We start from the raw sequence: 16515 nt of genomic DNA, 5'->3' as shown, positions 1-16515 counted from the left end.
GATTTCTTCTTCTGATAAGTTTATTTTTGGTGTATACAAATGCAACTGATTTCGGAATGTTAATTTTGTATCCTGCTAACCTTCTAAATTCATTTATCAGTTCTAACAGTTTTTTGGTGGACTCTTTTGGATTCTCTATATATAGCATCATGTCATCTGCATATAATGACAATTTTACTTCCTCCTTTCCAATTTGGAAGCCTTTAATTTCATTGTCTTGTCTGATTGCTGTGGCCAGAACTTGCAGAACTATGTTGAATAGATGTGGTGAAAGTGGGCAGCCTTGTCTTGTTCCTGACTTTAAGGGGAAAGCTTTTAGCCTTTCCCCATTGAGTACGATGTTTGCTGTGGGCTCATCATATATGGCCTTTTTTATGTTGAGATATGATCCCACTATTCCCACTTTGCTAAGAGTTTTTATCATAAATGGCTGATGGATTTTGTCAAATGTTTTTTCTGCATCTATTGATATGATCATATGATTTCTGTTTTTCATTTTGTTAATGTGATGTATTACATTAATTGATTTGTGGATATTGAACCAACCTTGCATACCAGGAGTGAATCCCACTTGATCGTGGTGTATGATCTTTTGCATGTGGAGCTGAATTCGGTTTGCTAGTATTTTGTTGAGGATTTTTGCATCTATGTTCATTAGGGATATCAACCTGTAGTTTTCTTTTTTTGCAATATCTTTGTCTGATTTTGTGATAAGAGTAATAGTGGCCTTGTAAAATGTGCTTGGGAGCCTTCTCTTCCTTTGTATTTTTTGGAATACTTTGAGGAGAATAGGTATTAATTCTTTTTTGAATGTTTTGTAAACTTCACCTGTGAAGCCATCTGGTCCAGGACTTTTGTTTGTTGGAAGCTTGTTGATTACTGACTCAATTTCTTTGGTAGTAATCAGGTCTGTTCAGAGTTTCTGTTTCTTCTTGGTTCTCACTTGGTAGATTGTGTGCTTCCAGAAATTTATCCATTTCTTCCAGATTGTCAAATTCGTTGGCATATAGCTGCTCGTAGTATTTTCTTACCATTTCCTGTATTTCTGTGGTATCTGTTGTCACTTCTCCTCTTTCATTTCTGATTTTATTAATTTGGGTCATCTCTCTCTTTTTCTTGGCGTGTCTAAGGGTTTGTCGATTTTGTTTATCTTTTTAAAAAACCAGCTTTTGGTCTCATTGATCCTTTGTATTTTTTTTCGGTCTCTATCTCATTTATTTCTGCTCTGGTCTTTATTATTTCCTTCCTTGTACTCCCTTTGGGATTGTTTTGCTGTTCTTTCTCCAGTTCCCTTAGGTGTAAAGGTAGTCTGTTGATATGAGATTGTTCTTGTTTCTTTAGATAGGCCTGCAATGCTATCAATTTTCCTCCTAGGACTGCTTTCACTGCATCCCATAGATTTTGAGTTGTTGTGTTTTCATTTTCTTTTATCTTGAGATAGCTTTTCATTTCTTCCTTGATCTCAGTTTTGACCCAGTCACTATTTAGTAGCATGTTATTCAGCCTCCATGTATTTGTGTGATTCATTTTTTAAAAAATAAATTCACAAGGGCCGGCCGAGTGGCTCAGTTGGTTAACATCTCGCTCAAGAGAGTGAGCTCTGAGCAATAGCGTCGCCAGTTTGATTCCTGGTCCAAGCTGAACTGCCACTGAGCTGCCAACACGTGGCAGGATGGCTCAGCTAAAATGAGTTTTAAAAAATAATAATAAAATAAATTTACAGAATTGTACAACCATCGCAATCCAATTTTAGAGCATTTCCATCACCTCAAAAACATCCCTGGTGCCCATTTGCAGTCACTTCCCTTTCTCTCCCGCAGCCCCACAATGAAAAACTGAGTTAATATTTGTAAAGCACTTAGGATAATGCCTGACATCTACCAAGAGGTATGTTTGTTAAATAAATAAGTATTCAGATAGGAGGAAGAAATACAATGCAAGCCTTGAGACCAAATATCCTATTTTACTGGCCTAATGCAAAATGAATTTGGGTTACATTTTAATGAGAACAAATTTAATACCTCATAAAGGAATTCTGAAGCCTATTTCTTATTAGTATCTAATTCCGTTTTCCCTTGTGAGCCTCTTTGAAAAAGCACAAACGGAGGGGATTATGTGTATAACTCAGGTGAAAGCAAGCAAGGTTTTTCACTTTTGAGTTCTCCCACTAATGTTACATTACAGTGATATAGTTTGTACTTTTCAAAGCACTCTCAGGTCCATTATCCCAGTTACTCCTTCAGCAACCCTTCCAGATCACTGCTTTTTACCTTATTCTTTTTAATCACAACAATGATGATTTGTACTGAGAAGCAAACATATGAGAAAAATAAACACTAAGTGCCTGACTAAGGAAGCCAGCCAGCCTGTCTGGACATCATGCAGCCTGAGAAGACACCTTGTCACAATGGGCATTTGGGCACACTGATTCAATCATAATTTGGGCTAAAAATAATTGGGTATTTTAATACAAGTATGAAGGAGAACTGTTTTTAAACATGAAAATAAAACAACAGAATGTAAGCGGTAGAATGGAGCTTAAGGGCAAATTAGACTAATCTCCTCACTTCAAGGATATGGCCAGTTGAGTCTCGGTCACACAGTAGCCAAACTTGGTCCACCATCCAAGTTTCCTCACCGCTCATTTGGGGCTTTTTCACTACACTAAGCTTCCTCTAACTAGTTACTTTTTGTATAATGTTTTCTTTTGCAATGAGGCCAAGTGAATTCTAAGTGTTAATTTTTACCTTGAAGCACTGGGTGAAAAACGATATGGTATCTAGTACTGTTAGAGAAACTTCAGTAGCAGCATTGCCTTCAAGTAGTGCCTGATGGAAAATGTCTGCTTCAGTTGTTGTAGAACCTAGGATTAAAAAAAGTAAATTAAAACTGCTTAACACAGAGATTCATGTAAGTTTTGAATGATTTTTTTCCCCAAAAAAACTCAGAGACAGACAAAAAGCAAGGAGGCCCTCAATACCTGCAGACCTAGTGAGTTTCACTGTACTTATTCCTTAATCAAATATGGTATTGGTTAATGAAATCTACTGATTTTTACTTCAGCTCTGTATCAACAGGTCTACAACACATTATTAGGTGCCTACTTCTTTGGAGACAAGATCTCACTGATGAACTATGGTGATGTAACAAGGAAATAACATGGGAGGCATTTTAGGCCATGCCACTAATTACGTGTGCAAAAATGAGAAACTCCTAGAAATTCAGCTACATTATATACGGTAGTGCCCTACGGCCAGATATTTTCAATGATGGCAATGATATGAGACTTGTTTCTAAATCAGAAGAAAAACAAAGCATGAGTCAACTGAAGGAAGTAGGTTTATTAAAGTTTTACAAGCAATAAGAGCAATGCTGAAGGCTGTAAGATTTGCATAGTTTTTAAAGGTCTTGAGTATATTAGCTCAGGGCCTATCGGCTCAAGAAATGTGTTTCTATTATTCCTCCTTATCACAAGGCCACTTTTGCTGGCCCTCTTCTCTGCAACATCCAGAGGACTGCAGGGAAATGGAAGTTTTCTCACTCTTTGACTTTTTATTAATATTTGTTTTTTTTAGAGGATAGCTTCCATTTATATAACTCTCCAGCTTACTTAGCTGGGCAAGATTTCTCTCCTTGTCCTACTTGCTTTGTCAGTACTTCAACCTACGTGAAATATACTTTGTCAAAATAGTATTGACAGTTCTTTATTTTTTGCAGTCACTTCAGCATGTGTAATCCCTTAAAAATCACTGAATAACTCTAAACAAATATTATGTATACTATTATATTAAGATGCTATTATTTGCATTGAAGTTTAACAGTAGCAATGAAGGATATCTAATGTAAATATGAAAACAATTCAGTGGAAAAAATAATTTAATACTGAATGAACTAAGAAAAAAACGACCATTACATGAAATTGCTGAAAAATCCATGCATATTATATAACCATGTATGATGAAATGATTGTATACAAACACACAGATATGCAAATAGACCTATAATATGTATTAAAAATCATTTTCAATTGTTTTGGTTATTTTAGCCAGGTCTTCTTTTAGTTTAGCATTACATGTCTGTCTCAAACAGGCACCCTACACACATTTTCACTTACTGTGATTAAGGGTAAATGAACTTTCCAGGCTACTAAGATGCTGAAGCCGGGCCTGCATTACTCCTGATCTGTTTCGAAGAGCTGGCATGGTTTGCGATTTTCGGTCTACTCCAAAGTGTTTTGACAGCCAGACATCATGTACCCTAAAATAAATTTTAAAGTTAGGAATTGGAGTGCTCTAATAATATATCTCAATGTTAGATGTTTTTTTAACTAAAAAAATTATTAGGTTTCCACATAAACACTATACTATGCTCAAGATTCTTCCAACTATTACTTTGCTTAAATGAGACATCTCTGGAAATTGTATAAAGTTTTAATATGTACTTTAAAAAGCTGATGCTGGTCCGGCCTAGTGGCACGTTGGTTAAGAGCTGGCTTGGAACGCCAGCTCTGAGCAGCAGGGCCCTGGTTCCAATCCCACATAAGGGCCAGTGACGCTGCACCCTCTACATCTAATATGGTGAACAACAGCTCGACCTGGAGCTCGGCTGCCGTGAGTCGCTGGCGACGGCATAGGCTGCAGCACCTACTGCAGTGGGCTGCCGTGAGCTACCGTGTGTGGCGGGCAGTCAGCGTGAGCGGCCAGTAGCTGGTGTGAGCTGCCAAGAGCTGCCGTGAGCGGCCATCCAGAGGCAGGCAACTAATCCACCTCATCCGGTAAGAGAGCAATGATAATACCAACATGGGCCAGTGAAGCAATGTTCTCCACAACTAGACTGAAGAACCAAAGGACAGCAACTTGTCTGTTTCCCTACCCCTGATTCCCCAGTGCTGTTCCCCTCCCCCAATTCCCCAATAAAATCATTAAAAAAAATCTGACGCTATAAGAATATAATTAAGGAGTTTAGAGTTTATTTCCCTCCTTATCCTCAAAACATCAGAGTTAAGTGGACAACACTCTAATAAATATTCAGTCTTTTCTCAGGAGGTGAGGAAGGGCAAGACTCATAAAACAGTGAGAAGGCTACTCAGAGTTGAAATGGGGTGGGGTAGAATTCCCAGATGTTCAAGAATGAGTGTCAATCAAATGTTTTTGGACTTGAGCTAAACTTGGACCAGAAATTTTTATTCTGTAAACATGTCTGTTACGATTTGCAAATTTTTCTTTGTTTTCATCAAATTTTAAGGTTCTATTAAAAAAATTACAACTGGGTCATACAAGAACTAAGGAAGAAAAACAGTTTGTCTAATCTCTAGGAAACATGGTGGGAGGGTCAGCAGAATCTTTGAGGTTAAGGCTCATAGTGGCAGTTACCATGCCAGCTTCAAGTCATGGGGAAAGATAGTGTAAAGTGTCACCTGAATTACCTACTATTAGGATGTTCCAGAGGCTCAGCAATTATAAACCCCATCTGAACAGCCTCTTTAGTTTTTGGAAGTGCCATGGAATTTAACTTTTAAAAAAGAGAACTCCTATTTGAGTTCCTTAAAATACGAACTCTACCCCTAAAATATATCTCATTGAAATAAGCAAGTAATCTTTTCCTTAGGGTCCCACAAACATTTTTTTAGGTATTTATTTCACTAAGACTTAAATAGCAAAAAGAAAAGACAGATAATATATAATGTATATCCCAATCACTGTTGGGGATTTCTGTTTACCTTAATAACTGAGATAAGTATTGACAGGTTGTAGATAAAAGTACAGACCATATAGTTGTCCTCACTTTATGGATTCCTGCCTTCACCTGGATCTAGCCCTTTCTCACATCCTTCAGAAAAGATAGCATCTGTTTGAGGATTAGAACAGAAACTCTGTGTATCAGGCTAACCATTACCCTTTGGAAACTTAAAATATATCAATTCACATTACTTTAATTTAAACTTTGAGTTGAGACGTAATAAATCATGGGTTGTCTTAATGTTAATTCAAAATGAATAATCTAGGTTTTACATAATGTGATCAAGACCGCCCTCTGTTGGAAGAAAAGGGAAAAAGTGGAAATTGCAGTGCTATGGGAGTTACCTTGCTATGTTTCTTTTCCCCATATATCTAAAGTGAAACAAACATACTCTAGAAAAAAAAAATAGCATGTTAGTCAAGTATTGCCATTCTCTGCAATTTCACAAGTAATATTTGAAAAGTCATGTTTTACGAAGAATGCTTATTTAAATCATATTACAACATATGTTTTGGTAGAGAGAAATAAATGTACACACAACTACTTGCAGGCTTGTCATCATATACAATTTTAACAACATGTTAAAATAAAACCCATCAATGAATATCATCCTTTGTGCTCTATAATGTATCATAGGAAAGGTTTCTAGTATAAACATTAATACCTAAAAAACGGTTCTTAAGTCCTAAATATTGGGACACATACAAAAGTAGATAGGATAGCATATTAAACTCCCATGGACCCAGCACACACCAGCTTCAACAATAACCAATTTGTGGCCATTCTTGTTTAACCTCTTCCCTGAACAGGTCCCCTGCTCTCCCTCCACCCTCCCTACCTCCTGTATTTTCCAAAGTAAATCCCCAACATTATACATTTTCACTAGTAAATATATCAATATAATTAGTTTATTTTCTTTTTATTCTTAACTGCTGTTTTATTTGCTGACACTTTCTGCAAAATTTTGAAAAACTTTAATATTTTTGCATTGATTATCCTCTTTGTGTTTTGGTAGACATGCACATACAATATGATATATGTATAGTCTTTATTTAAATTTTTCATAGATTTTATTCTAATTTTTCTTGTAGTTTTCAATAATAATGTAAAATTAGCTCAGCATACAATATAAAACAACTTCCCACCTCTACCTAGGAAAAAAGACAAGATTTTCCCCCCAGTGCCTTGGACTGGAGATACCCATTATCTGTTATCTGTATCTATATCTATATACCTGTACCTGTATCTATATATCTAACTATAGATATACATTCACTTAAGTGGGTAGAATTAGCTCTACATAAGAGCTAAATTCTACAAATTCTAAATTCCAATAATTTAAGCTGTCCCATTAAGCCAGCATCTGATGAAAATGAATGATTTAGGACAGCTGACGCTACTTCTAGTTTTCCAGATCACAGAAAGACTCCTGCTGGGCTGTAAAGATGGTCTATTATTAGCCAGTGTTTTCTATAGTATCACAAGATTCCATCTCCATGTTTTCCTTCTATGTGTGAAGAACCTGTAATTCAGCCCCTGTAGTATCAAAATAGTTTAACATTTCCTACATTCATTAGCAAATAACCTGCTGAAACCAACACAAAAGTAGTATTTTATTATACATAAAAATGAAGCTCCCCCAAATAAGGGGAATTTTATTGAAAATAAATTAATATAACTTACTCCAGAAGTATGAGAATGTTTATGAGCTCCTGAGGAGATACTTTATTCCAGTAAGTTAACAGAGTATCTGAAAATAGAAACATAAAGTGTTAGATCTTGAAAACAATTACAGCAAATAGCATTGTGAACCTTAAGCACCAATAATCTAGCTTCAACAATCAACTCACAGCCAGTTCTGTTTTATCCATATCCTCCTCTCCCATCCCACTGCCCAATACACACATTGCAGTCTTCTGAATTAATTCCAAATATATCCTTTAATCTGTAATTATTTCAAATTCAACAATTATTTTTATTTATTTTGAAAATGTTCTTTTGGATAGCTTATCCCAATTTCATATCATCCCTGAAGATGGAGGAAGGGAAGCAGACCTGGAGTTTTTAATGAAGTTCCTATTTAAAAAAATTTTAAAATATATTAAAATATAGCTAACATAAAATGTTATATTAATTTCAGGTGTACACCATAGTTATTCAACACTTATATACCTAAAGAAGTGATCACCACAAGTCCAGCAACCACCTGACACAATACCACACTATTACAATATTATTGACTTTATTCTCCATGCTGTACATTATATCACCATGACTCATTTGTTTTATACCTGGAAATTTTAACCTCTATTCACCTTTACCTTTTTCCCCTCTTTTCGAATTTTCCAATTACAGTTGACATCCAACATTAGATTAGTTTCAGGTGTACAGCATAGTGGTTAGACATTTATATAATTTAAGAAGTGATCTCCCTGACTAGTCTAGTACCCACCTGGCACTATACATATTTATCACCATGTACACCAAGTCTGCCGTACTACACTCAACACGATTCCCTTGAGGTCCCATCCATGTTGTTGCAGATGGCAAGATTTCATTCTTTTTTTATGACTAGGTACTATTCCATTGTATATATGTACCACCTCTTCTTTATCCACTCATCCATTCAGGGACACCCAGGCTGCCTCCACATGTTGGCCGTTGTAAATAGTTCTGCAATTGAACATATGGATGCACATGTCCCCTTGAAGTAGCATTTTCAGGTTTTTGGATAAACACACAGAAGTGGGATTAGTAGGTCTTTCTCTGTCTCATCACAGCCTTTGTTTTGATGTCTATTTTGTCTGGTATAAATATTTTTTTGTTTGTTTCCATTTTCATGAAATACCTGTTTCCATCCCTTTCCTTTCAGTCTGTGTGTCTTTCAATCTGAAGTGAGTCTCTTGTAGGCAGCATATGTGAGGGTCTTGTTTTCTTCTCCACTCAGCCACCCTGTATCTTTTGATTGGAGCATTTAATCCATTTATACTTAAAATAATGGGTGACAGACAGATATGTAGTTACTGCCACTTTACCATTCATATTCTTATCTTTAAAAAGAAATCTTAAAGCAGCCTAAGATTTCTTTTCCTATTGGATTGGTGGTAATGAACTCCTTTAGGTTTTTCTTGTCTGGCAAGCTTTTTATCTGTCTTTGATTCTAAATGATAGCTTTCCTAGGTAGAGTAATCTTGGTTGTAGATCCTTCCTTTTCATTATTTGGAATATTTTCTGCCAATCCCTTCTTGCCTGCAAAGTTTCTGTTGAGAAATCAGCTCACAGTCTTATGGGAGCTCCCTTGTAGATAACTGCTTTTCTCTTGCTGCTTTTTAGGTTCTGTCTTTACCCTTTGGCATTTTAATTATGATATGTCTTGGTGTGGGCCTCTTTGAGAGCATCTTGTTTGGGACTCTATGCTTCCTGGGCTCGAATATCCTTCTCCATCACCAGATTTGGTAAGTTTTCTGTCATTATTTCCTCAAATAGGTTTTGAATTCCTTGCTCTCTCTCCTCTTCTGTACCCCAATGATGTAAATGTTGATACGCCTGATGTTGTCTCAGAGGCCCCTTAACCTGTCCTCATTTTGTTGCATTTTTGTTTTTGCTATTCTAATTGGGTGCTTTCTGCTACTGTACCTCCTAAATTGCTGATTCAGTCCTCTGCTTCATTTATTCTACTGTTGATTCCCTCAAATGTATTCGTTTCAGTTATTGTATTCTTCATTTCTAACTGGTTCTTTTTTGTTGTTTTCTCTCTCCATTTTGATGTTTCCTATCTTTGTTGAAGTTCTGATATTACTGAGCATCCTTAAAAACAGTGTTTGGAACTCCGAGTCTGGTAGATCACTGGTCTCCCTTTTGTTCAGTTCTTTCCCTGGAGCTTTGTTTTCTTCCTTTATTTGGGACCCGTTTCTTTGTCTCCCTATTTTGGCTGTCTCCTTGTGTTTGTTTCTCTGTATTATGTAGGGATGCTATTCCTCCTGGTATTGGTAGAGCGGCCTTATGTCGTAGGTGTACTGTGGGGCCCAGTGGCACAGTGTCCCTGGTCACCTGAGCCAGTTGCTCCAGGTGTGTCCTTCTATTGTAGTTGAGCCTTGCTTGCGGTTTGCACGTCAATGGAAGTGACTGACCCTTGGGCTGATTGGTGCCTTGAGAAGCCAACCTATGAACCGAGGACAGGTGCTGCTAGTGCCGGGCTTAGGGCTGCTCAGCCAGAGGTACGGGAGATGCTGGCGCCAGATGCTGCTTGTTTAGGTTTTGTGAACCTTTGAGAGATTGTAGGAAAGTCTGCAGCATGAGCCAAGACAGACAACTTGTATGGAGAAGCTGGAGAAAGCAGCTTGTGTGTGCCCAAAAGTTGGGTGCAGTCTCAGGGCCAAAGAACAGTGTCACACAGGTTGTTGGAGACTCAGATATGGATCCTCCCATGCTATGTGGGGGGAGGGCTCAAAGAACCAAAGGTGCCTGTCAGCACTTTTGTCTGAAAAAATAAAAAAGCTGCCCCGCCAGCCCTTACCCTGCAGCCAGACAATTCTGTTCCTCCCCTTATGTCCCTGGCGCTTTCCAAGCTGCTGCCCTAGTGCTGGAGCTCATCGCAAGTGAGTCCGTCAGTAAGTCCATGTGCAAGCCCGGGGCATCTGGGATTCCAGCAGCCCTTTGTCTCACTCAGCCACAATCTCCACTGGTTTTCACAAATAGAAATTTGTGGGAACTTCTCTCCCAGGCACTAAAACCTTGGGTTGGGGAGCCTGGTGTGAGGCTGGGACCCCTCGCTCCTCTGGGGGTGGGAGATCTCCACAGCTGATATCCCTCCTGATTTTTAATGATCACATGTGGGTGTGGGAACAACCCATTCCATGTCTCTGCCTTCCTACCAGTCTTGATGTGGCTTCCGTATGTCCTCAATCATAGGGCTTTGTTTCAGCTAGACTTCAGGTGATTCTGTGATGGTTATTTTGTAATTTAGTTGTAATTCCGCTGTAGTTGCGAGAACAGGTAAGCACAACATTTACCTACTCTGCCATCTTGACTGGAAATCTGAACTTCCTAAAACTTTATGCAAGATGATGCATTTATGTGATTTTTTTTTGGGGGGTGGGAGGTAGCCAAGTGCCTTTACCTGGTACTCAAAGGGCTCTCTGAACCAAAAAGTTTGAGAACTGTAAACTATAGCAGGAGAAAAGTTAGATAATTTTTTCCACTCTTTACATTTGGACTGTAAACTCTGATGTCTTGGTAACACACACACACAGACACACACATCCCATTTCAGATACAAAAGTACTTTAAATCTATCACATGTACTTCTCTTTCTACCTATTTCTCTTTCTTGTAAAATATATATGCTTTATTTTAAAGAATTTTTTCATAAGAAACGATGATGAAAAAGCTTAAGAAATCATATATTAAAATTACATATAAGGAAACTATAGAAATAGCCTCTATCTATACCCTACTGTTGGCTGGTTCAAAAGCTCCCAAGGGCCTCAGGTTATAATGTATTGGGTGACTCCTCATCCTTGGACCTGGGACAGCCTCTTGCAGTGTCATAAGATACTCAGAATCACATGAAATCTTTTGTCAACTTTCAAAACTGTGAACTCCTTTATGTCAGTTTGCAATAAAAAATAATGACCCGGGCCGGCCGAGTGGCGCCGTTGGTTAAGAACTGGCTTGGGATGCCAGTGGGCCCCAGTTTGGATCCCACATATGAGGGCCAGTGACACTGCCCTCTACAGCTAAGATGCTAAACAACAGCTCAACCTGGAGCTGGGCTGCCATGAGTTGTCGGCGATGGCATAGGCTGCAGCCCCTGCTGCAGTGGGTTGCCATAAGCTACCGTATGTGGCCAGCCGCCAGCGTGAGCGGCCAGCAGCTGGTGTGAGCTGCCAAGAGTCGCTGTGAGCGGCTGTCCAGAGGCCGGTGACCGTTCTGCCTCACCCGGGAAGAGCACAATGATAATACCAACATGGGCCAGTGAAGCAACGTCCTCCACAACCAGCCTGAAGCACAAAAGGACAGCAACTTGTCTGCTCCCCTTCCCCCAATTCCCCAATAAAATCTTTTTAAAAGATAATAATAATGACCTTTGTTATCCTTGGTTTCTTCATCAATAAATCTGTGATAGAGATTTCTGGCTACAGAACCTGTAATAGACTTTTTTGGTTCATGTCGGATCTTATAATTACTAAGTACTGCCTTGTTGATTTCTTTAATAACATCATCAATTTGACAATAGGTTAAGTGAAATTCCATGTATGCAGGAATGTCATTAAATTTATTTGAAGTTATAAAATGCATTTCTTTAATATTTCTTTGTTTTTTAGAGGGCTTCTTTGTGCACGCAGGTTTGACTGTTTCTTCAGGGTCAAGAACAACATTAACAAAGTTCTGGTTACTGTTACTTGAGGCAAATGGGGAGAAATATTTTGAAATGTTCTACATCTTTATAATCTTCAAAAGATTCACAGAATTCCAAGAATTACTTAGGAAATCCTTATTTTTAGTAAAGTTCAATTCTATTACTCAGCAGCATGAAAAAAGAAATACCCATGGTGCTCTGGAGTCCTTTATATTTGAGTGAATTGTTAGTTTGTTTATTTATTTCAGATACAGTTGACATTTAGTACTATATTAGTTTTAGGTGTATAACATAAAGTTTAGGCCTTTATATAATCTATTCAGTGATTCCCCCTGTATTAGCCTAGTACACCCCTGGCACTATACATAGTTGTTGCAACATTTACTACATTCTCTATGCTGTACTTTACACCCCCATGACTATTTTGTAACTACCCATTTATATTTCTTAATCCCTTCACCTTTTTCACCCAGCTCCCCAACCACCTCCCCTCTTTATTAGTTTGTTCTTGACACTGAAGTTCCAATTCCAATTTATTTTTAAGTTCACTTACTACAATGATCTCAGCTCCTATTTTATTTAACATAGTATTCAGGGTAGGTTCTTGACCTTGCGAAAGTCTGGGAGCAAAGCGCCCATTCAGAGCTGAGTCACAAGCCACGCAAAGCCTGGAAGCCCAGGATTCGAGACGCGATGCTAGGAGCAAAATTCAAATTGCCTGGTGGGAGGACACCACACAGGCGCACTCGTTTTACCTGTTTATTTCCAACATACCTACCTATGAAGATTAAAAAAAAAAAAAGCAAATTGCCACCACTGATCTTTCCAATCCTTTTTCATCCAACTCAGATATAGCTAATAGTGTCAGTGGATCCTCTTCCAAATGTAAACGTCTTGTAGGTATCGAGCGAGTAGGAAAACGACCAAATTGCCAGCCTAGCTAGAACCTACTGAAGAGAGCGATGGAGGACTAGGCAATGTGGTCCATATGGAGGGGGGTGTGTGTGGGAAATTTGACTTTACTTCCTATTGTTTTTAAAATTATAAGTACTAATAGTTTACAAAGATTATAAAATACTGATCATCAAGAATAGAAAATGCTAGAATTAAGTCAAATTAAATTTGTTTAAGCAAAAATAAAGCTAGCAGTGACTTCTGGTCTCCCCCATGCCTTCGCGTGCTTTTCTACTTGGAGAGGCTGGGTCTCCCAGAAGTCAGTGGGTTTCCGGCCTCTTCAAACGGGCGGTCGAAGTCGCCATCTTCTCGCCCGCGAACAGCCTCGTCCTGTGAAAATGCTGAGGCCTCCTTTCCACCAATAATCCAGTACCATCTATCCATTTGTCAGCCATCTGTAAGCCACCGAACACCCGCCCCGTGCCGTGAGGCAGCTTCACAGAAGGTCTGTAAAAGCGCTAACGGGCTCATCCCTGCCTCGGTACAATTCTAGTCAGCAGCTCTTCGGCCTTTTTTACGGCAGTGGCGTTGTCGAGCCGTTGGCCTCTCGCAACCAGCTCCAAATCCCAAAACAGTAAGGCATGATGCAGGGAGGGAGCATGGGTGGAGGAGACAAGGGATTTGAAAAGAAACCTCCAAAAAGAGATAAACTGCAGTTAAGTGTATGTGACGTGTCGACTGACGATTTTAAAAAAACATGGCTGACGCTAAAGGAACTCCACGACAAAGAGGTACAACGTTTACAGGCAAAATTAAACAGTTTGAGGAAAGAGCGATTGTTAAACAAAAGGTGGGCAGGTTCCAGAGCCAAAATTAAAGAGTTGACTGAGCAACAAGAAGCCCTCAGTGCCGCCATTAATGAGTTCCGAGATAAGTTACGCTCAAAAACATGTGACCGGTGTACAGTGAGTGAAACACACAGGAATACACTACAGCAAGAACTTAATGATGTCCAACAACAAAATCTTAAGTTTATTGCTGAGCTCACAGCAGAAAGGAATAAATTAAGAGAAGAAAATAAATTGCTTTCTGAAAAACTAAAATTTACTCAGCAACAGTTTCAACTTTTTTCTGATAGCAATGATGACATAATTCCTTGTTCTCAAATGACTATGCCAGTTTTTTCCGTCAGGGAGCCTGTGCAAGGAAACCAGGCATATCTGCCTGTGAAACTGACAAAGCAATCGAATACTGAACAGATGAAATCTGGAGGAGAAAAGGAACAGCAAGAAAGTCCAAAGTTTCCAAATCCATTTCATAGTCAGGACCTCTTTGAGGTGCCTCAGACCTCTTTTGAGAAGATTTCTCCTGATAGCAGTAAGCCTGCCCCAGGAGACGTTTCCGACTTGAAGCTATCTGGAAGTTTTCCTTTAATATTTGCACAAAGTCCTCAAAGGGGGCGTGAATTCCAAGTTGTCTCAAACCCTTTAGAAGACAAGCCTGGCCAGCCAAAAACGAAACAGACCATCACACACAAGACCTCCTCACAAAAGTCTGGAACTCAGAAGGACTTCTCCTGGAGCTTTTCCAGTGTTTCTACAGGAGAAAAACCAGCAACTCAAGTAGTATCTGAAACTTCAGAGGAAAGTATGCCTGATTATAACAGAAGCCCAATTTTCTCTTTTACCCACAGAAAGGACACACACTCTGCATATGTATTTCCTTTTGACTATACTTTAAGTGGGAAAAGAAGATATTCAATTGCTATGTCTCAACACAACACTGGGTTGAGAGATGGCAGAAGCCAGACACCTTTCAATGAAAAATCGACTCTGAGGAAGAATACTGATGAATCTACAGGTGCAACAGGGGATGGTACTGATAAGCCTCAACAGGATCCCCAGAGTCCCATTTTGGAGAGTCGGATAAAGAGAAAAGCCAGGGTGCAGTCAGAAAGAAGGTGGAAGTAGCTTTCCCTCAAACTCTCTTTAAGGAAACTGCTTTTCTTCCACGAGAGGGCAGTCTTCCTGTCAACTGGCACTATCTTTTGACACTATGTAACTGATAACTCTTGACTAATTCCATTTCATGATAAGGCACTAAGACTTTAAAAAAAGTTTGGCAAATGTCTGAGACTTTGAAACATTGAACTATTGCCAGTTAATAAAACACAGCTATAAAGAGAGAAGGATATTCATTCTTCAGAATCCTTCTACTTCCAAATAAAAGTGTAGGTATCTACCATCTTTTTGTTGAAAATTAAGTTGCTACTGTTTTTGAACCAATAAAAAAGAAAGTCAAGAGAAGACCTGAAAGGGGTGGACTTGTAAGAGTTCAACATTTAAATGCATATACAGTGACTAAAATATTTACCGGACAAGACAGTTAAAATACATCCATTGACAAGGATCCAGAAGTCAGTATTTTTCAGAATAAAATGAATATGACTTTACGGATACAGATACCATACAGCATGACTTTATATGTACAAAAGATAAAAAGGAGATGTGACATAGATTGTATAATAGTTATTAAAAATATGCTTTTAAAAATCAAAAAACAGGGCCGGCCGAGTGGCACAATTGGTTAAGAACTGGCTTGGGACACCACAGGGCCCCGGTTCGGATCCCAAATATGAGGGCCAGTGACACTGCCCTCCACACACACAAAAAAAAAATCAAAAAAAAAAATCAAAAAGCTTGCTCAAGAGTTTGAGCTCTGAGCAACAGCGGTTCGAGTCCGGCCCGAGCTGAGCTGCCAACAGGTGGCAGGATGGCTCGGCTAAAAAAAAAAAAAAAAGCAAAAAGCAAAAGCAGAAGAAAAAACTAATTAACAAAGACCAAATAAAAAATTAACAACCAAGGTCAACATTTAGAAGAAAAGGAAGAACTATGAAGTTCTCAAGAAATGAAGCAGTCATGGTTTCCCCCATGACATTAAAGCAGCAGCCAGAGGTCACTGGTTATCACAGGATATGGTATGTATGTGTGTGCTTGTGTGTGTGTATACACATGTATGCATGTGTACTGGAGTGATAGAACTAGTCAGCAGTGTATCTCCCCTTCCTCCTTTCTTCTCTACCTCCCACCCCAATCTTATTTTCCCTGGCAGCAAGAGGCTTGTCCCTGGTTATCACATTCTAAAGGTGTGTGCGTGTGTGTGTGTGTGTACACACACGTGTATGCATGTGTATTCGAGTGTCAGCAATGCATCTCCCCTTCCTCCTTTCTTCTCTCCCTGCACCCCAATCTTACTTTTGCTGAGCTGTGGTGGTATTCGACTATATATATATATATTTTTTATTTATTTTAGGTGAGCCATCCTGCCACCTGTTGGCAGTGCAGCGGCAGCTCATCACCCTATGAAGAAACCCGGTACGTATCAGCAGTCACCTTCCATATTCCCCCACTTTTCATCTTGTGGGATGACAGAAACAGTGAGCTGTGGCTGTAGTTGTTAACTAATCCATTGTTATCTCCTGGAACAAAATGCCACTGAGTTGAAAATGTTCTCCCCTTTAC

The 16515-nt window shown here is 38.9% G+C and overlaps 1 protein-coding gene across 3 annotated transcripts in view; it reads right to left on the bottom strand.

The window, feature by feature from the left end:
• DOCK11 (dedicator of cytokinesis 11) overlaps positions 1 to 16515 on the bottom strand; it is a 207103-nt gene that overhangs the window by 63211 nt on the left and 127377 nt on the right. For all 3 annotated transcript variants that reach the window (XM_019667847.1, XM_019667846.1, XM_019667848.1), the window contains 4 exons: positions 7423 to 7489; positions 6084 to 6131; positions 4115 to 4257; positions 2748 to 2863 (listed from right to left, as the gene is read on the bottom strand). In XM_019667847.1, the coding sequence (XP_019523392.1) occupies positions 2748 to 2863; positions 4115 to 4257; positions 6084 to 6131; positions 7423 to 7489 (374 nt within the window). The remainder of the gene's footprint in view (positions 1 to 2747; positions 2864 to 4114; positions 4258 to 6083; positions 6132 to 7422; positions 7490 to 16515) is intronic.

Source organism: Hipposideros armiger, unplaced genomic scaffold (genome assembly GCF_001890085.2).
Source record: "Hipposideros armiger isolate ML-2016 unplaced genomic scaffold, ASM189008v1 scaffold_508, whole genome shotgun sequence".
Lineage (NCBI taxonomy): Eukaryota > Metazoa > Chordata > Mammalia > Chiroptera > Hipposideridae > Hipposideros > Hipposideros armiger.
This window is presented reverse-complemented; position numbering and strand designations above follow the sequence as displayed.